Source organism: Schistocerca piceifrons, chromosome 3 (assembly GCF_021461385.2).
Source record: "Schistocerca piceifrons isolate TAMUIC-IGC-003096 chromosome 3, iqSchPice1.1, whole genome shotgun sequence".
Taxonomy (NCBI): Eukaryota; Metazoa; Arthropoda; class Insecta; order Orthoptera; family Acrididae; genus Schistocerca; species Schistocerca piceifrons.
In genome coordinates this window covers 118,319,813-118,331,933 of record NC_060140.1, presented here as the reverse complement: position 1 = coordinate 118,331,933, position 12,121 = coordinate 118,319,813, and the positions used below count along the sequence as shown (strand labels likewise).

Below are 12,121 nucleotides of genomic sequence, written 5' to 3'. Positions count from 1 at the left end.
GAACTCGCGACCTTTAGTACAACGATCTGGCGCTCTACCGGCTCACCTGCTTCTTTGTTGATGACGTTTTGTTCGTTATTGGTCGCTGTACCTCGTCTGGGCGGACGTCCCATGACGACTGCTCAAGTTCATCGTTGATCTATTCATTAATTTTTATTTTATTACAGAGGGCAGCTAATCTTCTGACCGAACACGCTGAGCTACCATGCCGGCAACCAGAGATCTTCACATTATGATCTCACAGATACGGTTTGCCTATACTCCGGATTTATGGTGTTACTTTTAATTACCGTTTACACATCTTCTACTGGACGACAGTACACAGCACGAAATAAATCGGTGTTTTTGTTGATACTCTATCGATACGCCATGTTTGGTACCTATCTGAGTGTCTGTCACCTGGATATTTAGGCATCAGCTGCAAAGTTACTGAGAACACCACCACTTTGATAGCTGTACTATACCAAGGGTTGAGTAGTGCAGGCGTTGGTGATAGTGGTAACGCTGTGTCTGAAATGAATTTAGCGTGCCGACTTCGTATCTGCTCCTTGTATCAGGTGCACTAGACAATGTTGGTGGCACGACGACATGTGCCTACGTTGGATTTACTGGAAACTAAAAGTGTGGAGACAGGGTAGCGTAGCTCCACCCAGCTTGGTATGGCACTGACAGCATTTGGCTTTACGCCGCTCGTGCCCTGGTGGTGAAATTTCTGTGAAAGGAACTCTCCACTTTGTGTTATATCTTTCAATAATAAAGGTGTAAATGAACAACTGTATCACTACATATGATAGTGAAAAGTATTTGACAACCAAATATGGGCTATTCAGTTTTAAAGATAGAACAGGTCAGCACTTGGGTTTCAAACTTAGAGTGTCAGTTATCGCCACTGCGACCTTGGGAAGGGAGGGGGTTGGCAGAATTGTAGAGAATGGGTAAAACCGATGATTTTATGAATTTCTGCACCATTTTAAACTTGGAGCAACTGATCTTCCAACCACACAGGCTATCTTCCTTTACCTAGACAAACCATCTTGGATTTGTCCTCAGATCCCCTGTTCACCATCTTGGATTTTCTTCTTGGATTATAATGTCATAGTGAACGTCCTAGTGTCCCCTGCTCACCACCTTCGATCGTAGCATTACTGAGAGTGTCCTCGTATGCACAGGTACACCGGTACGTTGTGTTCTGATGTCCTACAGACTGCCCTTGAATTTCACACTAACAGACCTATGCCCCATCTCATTTTTCAAAAATTTCATGCCAGTTTATACTTAAGGCAATACCCTAAGTTCTACAGTGATATCATATGTCTGGAGACACTTGTACTATTTTAATTTCCTACCATTTTTCAGTTTACCATAATTTTTTACTTAGAGCAATTAATCAATATCAGAGGTGTGCCTGCAATCTTGTAACAATGCATGACATCATGAATCATATGGGTGAGGGAAGAGAAGAGGTGGGGAGGGGGCATGGTAGGTGGGTGGACAAGAGAAGGGGAATGGAGCAGTGGGGGAAGGATGAGAGGGAGGGAATGTGGATGTGGTGAGGGAGGAGTGGAGAATGAGCAGGGGCAGTGAGTGTATGACAAGGCAGATGTGGAGAGAGAGGGGGTAGGGGGTAGGAGGAGGATAAAATATGGCAACAATGCAGACTGCTCTAGTTTTCTTTTAGCTATATTACTGAAAAGATTAACATCATGTTTAGTTAGTTAGTTATTTAGTTAGTTAATTACATGTTCTAGTGATCATGTGAACGTTTCTTTTATCGAAATGAACGAGTCAGTTTACAGGTTTTGTATAATGTATTCATGATAGACTGGCCCAAATGCTGTGTGCCATCAGACTGTGTAACGCCAGCCTGGTCGATACTCCCTCTTCTTCAGACCTTCACATTTTGTGTCCTAGGCGTCCATTAACTCCATTGTTGCCCTTTCTCCATTTGATGATGACACCACTCTGTTGTCTCCCAGCCTTCCAGCTGTGCTGACATAGACATGTCACCTCCTGTCTGTCACATCACTCTTCGCTCTGCCTTCCTTTCTGCCTGCTGCTGACGCTTTCCCCCTTTCCCCCGCTCCACCCTCTCCCCTATCCCCGATTTCCTTCATACCCTCCTGGGCCCCTTCTTTCTTGTGTGTGGGACATGTCCAGCTCATGCATTCACCTTATTCTCCAACACATGGTTCCACATCACACATTGCGCCTACTGTGCTGCCCTTCCTGGTGTCGCCGCTAGCTATTCGTCGCCCCCACTATTCTCTCATTGCGGTCGTGTTTTGTAGCCTTGCAGACTTCCCTGCACCTTCTGCTCTCCATTCTTAGAAGTTTCACTGCAAGGCCTGACTGCACCTGACCTTCCAGCCATTGGCAGCTGGGTTGTGGCATCTGGTCGACGACTTTGCCTGTTTCTTGCTTTTCAGGTCCACTTCTACCCTTTTCTGCACTGCTGTTCTTCCTGATGACTGCCTTCTGCGAACAGCACCCAAACCTGCTATAATGCTTCACTTGTGTGATGAGACCTGATCAGCTCTGCTGTTGAAGGTGACTGCACGTCCAGATCTGAGCCATCCACTGGTGATGAGTCCTCTGTTGACCTTCCTTGGACACACATCACTGTGCCTGACCTCACCCATGATCCTCCCACTGCTGCCTCTGGCTGTGTGCCTGCTGGTGCTTCCATCCTGCTAACAGTCCACTACAGTACTGCAGCTGCCAGCCATGGTGGCCGGGCGGTTCTAGATGCTGCAGTCCAGAACCGCAGGACAGCTACGCTCGCAGGTTCGAATCCTGCCTCGGGCATGGATGTGTGTGATGTCCTTAGGTTAGTTAGGTTTATGTAGTTCTAAGTTATAGGGGACTGGTGACCTAAGATGTTAAGTCCCATAGTGCTCAGAGCCATTTGAACCATTTTTGACTGCAGCTGTTGCCCACAAATATGGGGCACCATATACACCAGCTCTGTGGTCTCCACCTAGTTTCCCTTCCTCCATGCACCACCACACTCCACTGCACGCTACCCTGCTCCTCTGCCCACTCCCGCACTTTCTCTGCTCACCACTGCGCTCCAACCCAAAACATCGCCCTCTTACAAGCAATGCCGTGATGCTATGTGCAACAGAGCACTCCATTGCTCTCCCACATGCATCACTGCACATGTCCACACGCGCCTTACAGCTTCCCGTACCTACGGCTGCTTCAGTAACTAGTCATGGGCCGCCATATGTTGCAGCATTGGTTCCATTTTCCTCTCTCCGACGCCACCCTTCCCTAGTGGGTCTTCCAGTCTCCTTTCGTCCTTCATAGATGCTTGTTTTTCCTTCTGTGCCTTCTTTGTGCACAGGTTTTGCTCTCCTTTCAAACCCCCTTTTTGCAAGTTTCAGTCCATCTTCAAAGTTGCAGTCTACTTTCTCTTCTTCTCTCTGGAGCCCCCCACAATGTATCACTTGTCCACCCCTTGGGCTCCTTGCGTGCTCTCTCCCAGCTGCACTTTTCGGAATCTATATCGCGCCCGGCGCCTATGGCATTTCTCTGCCTCCTGTTCGTCTCCTTCTTCTCTCTGGACGACTATACCCGATGGCTTCACCATCTCTGTAGAGGGGGGAAGCTGTCTGGCCACTCGCCTGGTACCCTACAACCTCAGAACACACACCTAGCTGGCAGATTACTGTACCCCAGATGTCCTCCACTGAAGACAGACACACGAGACTATCACATGCACCTCAGTGTGACATTAGCAACATGTTACACTGTGTATAGGACAATAGCAACATAATCATCCATCTGAGCACGTGCCAGACTCCAGCAGGCTCCATGAGAGAATCCAGCATCGTCCACCAAAAGTGTGCGCAATCGACCATAGCACTGCAAAGACCATACTAAATTTCGTCAACATGTCACGTGATCCACATGGAAATCCTTCCATTAGATTACTCAAGATACTGCACGACCAGTAGCCAGCACCACTCGCTGTCGCTCTGGGCTCAATGCTGTCTGCTCCTTCTCGACCATCGGTAGCGAACTTCGGTAGCAGCCTTCAGTTCCATCCCAATCTCTGGCTGGACCTAACCTAGCGTGTTCGAGGGCTCCGACCACCACATGAGTCTGCCGCATCTGACCGATCCGGACACACACCCAGACACCAGGGAGATGACTGCCCAAGACATTAACCGCATACTGAGAAGACTCCAATGAAGGACATCGATTTGGATTACATCTACTATATCTACGTCTACATACTGTACAGACTCCGCGAGCCATCGTATGGTGCGTGGCATTTACTTCCCTGTTCCATTGGCCAACAGAGCGAGGAAAAATGCTTGATTCTATACCTCTGTACCAGTACTGATTTCTCACATCTTACCTCCGTGCTCCTAACGTGAAATGTATGTTAGCGACAGTACAGTCGCTCCGCAGTCTGTTTCCGTTGCCGGCTCTCTAAATTTTCCCCGTAGTGTTTCTCGAAAAGATCGTCGCCTTCCCTCCTGGGATTTGCATTTGATATCCTGAAGCATCTCTATAATACCTGTGTGGTGTTCGAAGCTACCGATAACAAAACTAGCAACAAGTCTCTGGATTGGTTCAATGTCTTTCTTTAATCCGACCTGCTGCGGAATCCAAACACTCGAGCAGTACTGGATGAGAGATTGACTATCTTTCTACATGCGATGTAATTTACCGATGAGCTACACTTTCCTAAAACCCTCCCGGTGAACCGAAGTTGACCACTCGCCTTCCCTAGCAGAGTTCTCACATGCTGGTTACATTTCACATTTCTTTGCAACGTTATGACCGTGTATTTAAACTAAGTGATTTGTTAAGGTCCACGCTACTAACGCTGTATTCTAACATTACAAGATTGTTTTTCCTACTCATATGCATTAACTACATCTACATCTAGAGCTAGGTGTCACTCGTCACACCAACTAGAAATCTTGCCCGTCACATCAACTACAAATCATGTCTAAGTCATCTTCTGTCCTACAGTAACTCAGCTTCGACACCTTCCTGTACACCACAGCATCACCACAACCGTAGTTTGCTGCCCACCCTGTGCACTAAATCATTTACGTATATAGAGAACAAAAGCGGTCCTATCACTGTTCCCTGGGATATTCCTGACGATATCCACGTCTCTGGTGAACAGACAACATAGTGTGTTCCGTTACCTAAGAAGTCCTCGAGCCAGTACGTGCCTGGGAACCTATTCCATATTCTCGTAGCTTCGTTAAAAGTATGCAGTGAGATGCCGTGTCAGGTGCTTTTCGGAAATCTAGAAATATGGAATCTGTCTTTTGCGCCTCTACTTAGTTCCGAGAATGCCATACGAGAAAAGTGCAAGCTAGGTGTTGCCCGAGCGATGCTTTCTAAAACCGTGCTGACTCATGGACAGAGACTTTTCGGCCTCAAGGAAATTTGCCAAATTCGAGCTGAGAGTATGATCAAGAATTCTGCAGCAAAACGTTGTGAAAGATATAGGTCTGTAATTTTACGGGTCCGTTCTTTTACCCTTATATCAGGACTCACCTGCTTGTTTCCAGTCACTTCGGAGTTTGCACTGAGTGAGAGAAATCCGGTAAGTGGAAGCCAAATAAGAGGCCATTGCCATGCAGTACTCTTTGTAAAAGCGAAATAGGGTTCCATCCGTGCCTGTCGACTTATTTGTTTTCGACTCTTTCAGTTGCTTCTTTACACCAGGGATGCTTATCACTGGAGTGAGAAGTCTATGATTGTACCAGAAGTGGCACTTACTTTTCGACCTCGCATCAGAAGCGTGAAATATTCATCTGTGTTTTACCAGAAAAGTGTTCTTGCATTGTAACTTGTGTAGTGACTTTATTATGTGCTGTCCTTGCCAACTCGTAAGACCGAGACATAATGAGACTCCTTTTTGTACTGTAGGTGTTTCTGTTGCCAGTATAAATAACATTCAATGAGAGAAGAAGCTACCAACATGAAACAGACAAGCGGTTAAAAGGATTGACTTATATTCATCAATAAAGAGCAGATTAAATGCGAACACTGTGGAACGATATCAACACAGAATTATGGATCTGCCAGCGGTAAAGCATGTTCTGGACATTGGGGTAATAACACAGAAACACTGTAAAACAAATATCATGAAATCGTCCGCCGGCCGGTGTTGCCGAGTGGTTCTAGGGACTTCAGTCTGGTACCTCGCTGCTGCTACGGTCGCAGGTTCGAATCCTGCCTCGGGCATGGATGTGTGTGGTGTCTTTAGGTTAGTTAGGAGTTAGGTTTAAGTAGTTAAGTAGTTCTAAGTGACTGATGACCTCAGATGTTAAGTCCCCTAGTGCTCAGAGCCACGGTGTTTTTTTTTTTTTTTTTTTTTTTTTTTTTTTTTTTTTTTTTTTTTTGAGAGATCTTCCAGTGAAAGAGAGAGCCTGTTTGGTCATGAGAAATTTCAGATATAGATGCAAACGGGGAGAGCGCGAAGATTCTTACGTCAGTAGTGGAGGATACGTACACTGGCATCTCGCAAAGCAGTCAAGAATCCTGTAATGAAGCCGAATATCGCAATACAGTCTAACAGCTATTGATCTAAATTTAAGCAAGACACATTCCATGATTACGGAAGAAGTACCTTCAGATGTCTGCAGCAGGATGGGAAGGGGGCGGTTGCTGGAGAGCGTCTCTCCATGTTTTTATGGACACGGACAGAGCACAGCACTGTGTGTGTACTCTGGGAGAATGTAGTGCCTGAAGCCAACATTACAGATGGTGGGAAAGATTACGGCTCCTGCAGAGTTGGCCGACCGTGTGGGTAGATTTCCAGAAGTTACAGCCTGTCATGGCACCAGGACTACGACCACAGGAATAGAGCTTTCACACACACGACGGGATTTTTGCAGCTGAAATTTCAACCCATTGGTTCCGAATTTTACTAATTTACACCGTCATGTAGCTGATTATCAGATATTGAAAGTGAGTCGCCCATCGAACCGGTGGTCCCTTATCCGGCAACACACCGATGGGTCCAGATGGCTGAGGAAAACTGATATTAATGTATAAATTTGCCAGTTAAATTTATCTTCTTATCAGTTAACTGTGAAACATGCTCTTGATTACATACATTGTAATCGAAATTAAGTATATTGGAACTTTTTTTTGTTTTCTTTATTGACTTTGACTCCTCCCAAAGGGGGCGGGCTGGCCGCAGCTTAGTACGCCGCTCATCAGCCTACAGAATTTGTTTTAAAGAAAGGAAAATAATAAATAATAAAAGCAGGCGATAACATCGGTGACTTAAATGGCAAAATGGCGGAAAATCGTGGAACTTAAAACATAGAACAAAGAGTTGATGATGCTAATAAAATACATATGAAGCAGACAGGTAAAAGAATAGACAGACAATTAAAAAAACACGGCAACAGTCTGGTTTCTGTTCGCAAGAGATATAAAATTCACACCCAGCTTCAGCATTGGTTTCTGTTTGCAACACTTTGGAAAGAATAACAACACTGACCATTGACTTGAACACTGCACTAAAAATTTGGCACAAATATGATATACCACAGCCGAGGGCAGATGGGGGGAACCTGGACAGATGACAGGAAAGGGGGGGAAGGAGAGGAGAAAACGAAGTGGGGCGGGGGGCAGGGGGGAAAGGAGCCGATGAAGGACGTGGACCCATAAGAGGGGGGGCGGGTGCTGGGCAGACATGACAGGGTGTGGGGAAAGAAAGAGGAGCAGTATGCAAAAGGACTCGGGGCAGGGGGGGGCCAAGAGGGGAGGTGGGGAGAAAACAGGATGGAAGGGGGGGAAGAGGGAGCCCGGGGAAAGGACAGAGGGAAGGAGGGGGGGTGGGGATCAGAGTTGATAGGAGGGTTAAATGGAGGGACAGAGGGCATTATCTGGAAGGGGTATCTGACGGAAGCCACCTTGGGAAAGGAGATGAATGGTGTAGAGATGGAGGGTAGGGGGACACAACAGTAAAGATGTGGCAGAGGGCGGGGATTGGAGAGGAGAGGAGCAACCAGGGGGTGAGGGGGATAGAGGCGGCGGGAAGTGTAGAGTATGCGGATATGTTCGAGGAATAGGAGCAGATGGGGGAAAGGAATGAGGTTGTAGAGGATCCGCATGGGTTCAAATGGCTCTGAGCACTATGGGACTTAACATCTGAGGTCATCAGTCCCCTACAACTTAGAACTACTTAAACCTAACCAACCTAAGGACAGCACACACATCCATGCCTGAGGCAGGATTCTAACCTGTGACCGTAGTGGTCACGCAGTTCCAGACTGAAGCGCCTAGAACTGCACGGCCACACCGGCCGGCATCTGCGTGGGGGACGGGAGGCGTTTACGGAAGGCGAGGCAGAGTGCGTGGCGCTTAAGGATCTGGAGGGACTTATAGAATTTGGGTGTGGGGGGGGGGGGAATCCAGGCGGATCTGGCATAACAGAGGATGGGACGGATTAAGGACTTGTAGGCACGGAGGATGGCAGATGGGTGCAACCTCCATCTGTCGCCAGACAGGAGTTTATACTGGAACATAATTATACATACTTAAAGATTCTTTCTTTGTATGGGATTGGACAACACAGTACACTGCAGAAAAGCCTCAGGATTACACCACGTCTAACTTTTTCAACTAACAATGTACTCCTTCTCGAATGAAAAAGATTCTGGCAAAACGTGAAATTCAATCCTACGAGTCTTCCTGCTCTGTTTATAACGTAAAATATTGCGAGACAGGTGGTTTCCTGCAGGTGGTTCCCCGAGTCGCCGCGCTGGCTGACGTGCAGGGGGCGCGAGGAGGAGGCGCTGACCGTGCTGCGGCGGGTCGCGGCCACCAACGGCTCCAGCCTGCCGCCGTTCACCCTGCAGGTGCTGCACCGCGTGGCCATGGTCAAGCGGGACCGCGTCGGCTACCTGGCCATCTTCTCCAGCTGGAACCTCTTCAGGAACACCCTCCTGCTCATCATTGCCAAGTGCGCGCAAGTTACTGTAAAACTAACATGTTTCCATAAACACAAGAAATTGAGATCAACAGCTTTTATGTCAACTGGTACACGTTGTCAAAGTTACATCGCATAGCTGCGATTCTTCCTCAACTGACGAGTACCATAAGAACCATCCAACCAATCATGGGCTGCAGTGTCTGGAGGTGCCACATTTTACATCTAAATCTACATTTACATTTATACTCCGCAAGCCACCCAGCGGTGTGTAGCAGAGGGCACTTTACGTGCCACTGTCATTACCTCCCTTTCCTGTTCCAGTCGCGTATGGTTCGCGGGAAGAACGACTGCCGGAAAGCCTCCGTGCGCGCTCGAATCTCTCTAATTTTACATTCGTGATCTCCTCGGGAGTTATAAGTAGGGGGAAGCAATATATTCGATACCTCATCGAGAAACGCAACCTCTCGAAACCTGGACAGCAAGCTACACCGCGATACAGAGCGCGTCTCTTGCAGAGTCTGTCACTTGAATTTGCTAAACAACTCCGTAACGCTATCACGCTTACCAAATAACCCTGTGACGAAACGCGCCGCTCCTCTTTGGATCTTCTCTATCTCCTCTGTCAACCCGACCTGGTACGGACCCCACACCGATGAGCAATACTCAATTATAGGTTCACCGAGTCTTTTGTAAGCCACCTCCTTTGTTGATGAACTACATTTTCTAAGGACTCTCCCAATTAATCTCAACCTGGCACCCACCTTACCAACAATTTATTTTATATGATCATTCCACTTCGAATCGGTCCGTACGCATACTCCCAGATATTTTACAGAAGTAACTGCTACCAGTGTTTGTTCCGCTATCATATAATCATACAATAAAGGATCCTTCTTTTTATGTATTCGCAATACATCACATTTGTCTATGTTACGTGTCAGTTGCCACTCCCCGCACCAAGTACCTATCCGCTGCAGATCTTCCTGCATTTCGCTGCAATTTTCTAATGCTGCAACTTCTCTATATACTACAACATCATCCGCAAAAATCCGCATGGAACTTCCGACACTATCTACTAGGTCATTTATATATATTGTGAAAAGCAATGGTCCCATAAAACTCCCCTGTGGCACACCAGAGGTTGCTTTAACGTCTGTAGACGTTTCTCCATTGAGAACATGCTGTGCTCTGTTTGCCAAAAACTCTTCAATCCAGCCACGCAGCTGATCTGATATTCAGCAGGCTCTTACTTTGTTTATCAGGCGACAGTGCAGAACTGTATCGAACGCCTTTCGGAAGTCAAGGAAAATGGCATCTACCTGGGAGCCTGTATCTAATATTTTGTGGGTCTCATGAACAAATTCATTGGAACTTCCTCTACTACACACAATGGTGGATTACGTCTCCAGAGTCCGAAGCTGCATCACAAGTCCATCTTCCTGTGACACGTGGTATTCACTTATAATGGAGATAACTGGAACCATTTCTAGACAGTTTCCTACAATGTTGGAACCAAGCAGCGTACCACCACCTGCGAAACTATCACAAAAAGTAAAAGTGTGGCATTATATGTGGAAATATTGTTTCAAGACGACCATGTATAGGGCATGAAACCCTGGAGGGCGGGAGAGCAGACGTAAACTTAACCCTGACAACGATGTAATTGCTTAGTTTATGCAATAAAAATTCACAAAAGTGTTAGGTAAAATTTACACAAACGCCAGTTTTACAATGTGCTCGACTGAGACAGTGGCTTCATAAGGCGAATCAATGAAGACCAAAGAAAGTAAAATTTGGGAAACAATTCGTGCAGTCGCATATTTTTGTACAGTAGTTAGAGGGAGTGCCATGCACAACATGTTAGAAATGCTGAACGGTGGGGACGGAATGTGGGAATAGAGGTGGGTTTCGAGGTCTCTTCCGTACGTTTCTCTTGAACAACTCGAAACTTACAGCCTCTAACGAAAACGTTTCCTAGGACAAAATATATCCACATTAAATTTCCTACAGATAGGACTTGTTCAATTATTTCTGTAGGCCTCACAGGTTGCACGTAGCGAGCGAGAGAACAGGAAAATCTCGCGCATGGTTTCTGAAAGAAAATGTAGAACTTCGAGTTGTATGAAACGACATCTGAAGGGGGCATCTGTAGGGGTAACAAAGAATGAAGGAAATTGAATTTGAAAGTAGGTTTGAAACCATAATAAAACTAAAATAATTCTAAAGTAAATACGAATAATAAAATAGTAAAAGCAGCAATAAAGTCATTGAGCCAGTGAATGACTTTCTATGTTTAGAGTGGTTGGAAGAAAAAGAACCAACAGGCAGAGTATAAAAGCCTGAGTAATTTTTGTTACCTAGCAACGATGAAGGCTATCATTGACGCGTGTTGTCGCAATTTCAGTCGTGAATTCGGATCGGAAAGCTCTTGTAAAAATTATACATTATTCGTGTTTAACATTCCGTCTTTCGGCTTAATTGCATTGCTAGAAGTTTGGCGAAGATTACCAGCTCTACCGTGAACATTTTATGTTTGCTGATTTATTTCTACTGTTTTCATTGACTCTGTGCTCTCGAGTAAATAAAGTTCAGCAGTCACATACGTGGTAGTGGTCATTTCTTTAAGCTGAGTTTCTGTTTTCCAAACAGTTTATCTTTTTATGAACTTTTCAGTTTAGTTGCCGATTGTTTCCCATACGTCTGCCCTAACTATCGTGCGCCATTTTGTATCAGCATAGTCCTGGCTGACGCACAGTAACATTTTACATTTAAAACCTACAAGATCATGAATTTCAGTTAATGTAAGTAAGTACGTCTTCTTGATTAAGTTCGAGCACGGGAGCACCAACATTAATATCTGGCTTATCCTTGACGGTCATCAGCTATTCTAGACAGGTGTTTAATTAAAATAGAGGAATTATGGTGTGTTCTACGAGCTTGTTTTGTTGGGCACAGTTGTTTGGTATGTCAGTGTAGGACACCAGTTTAGACATTTTGGTTCTCCACTCAAACACAGTTAACTTACGTGGCTGAAGCCAGAGATTCTTCCACACTGTTTCGATTCTCATGATGCAAATAAGCCGTTGGGTGAGATGGGAGGTATCTTTTGTAAACCCTCGTCGCCAGTTTTGTAAAGCCTTGTCACTACTGCTGTGGAGGGTGAGTTTGAGGGTTCGTGAAACGGCTTGGGGCGCA

The 12,121-nt window shown here is 46.0% G+C and overlaps 1 protein-coding gene across 1 annotated transcript in view; it reads left to right on the top strand.

Annotated features, from left to right (window-relative positions):
• The window catches only part of LOC124788441 (solute carrier family 22 member 7-like), a 100,230-nt gene that overhangs the window by 57,792 nt on the left and 30,317 nt on the right, over positions 1 to 12,121 (top strand). Inside the window, exon 6 of the mRNA XM_047255713.1 lies at positions 8,735 to 8,956. Coding sequence (XP_047111669.1) covers positions 8,735 to 8,956 — 222 coding nt within the window. The remainder of the gene's footprint in view (positions 1 to 8,734; positions 8,957 to 12,121) is intronic.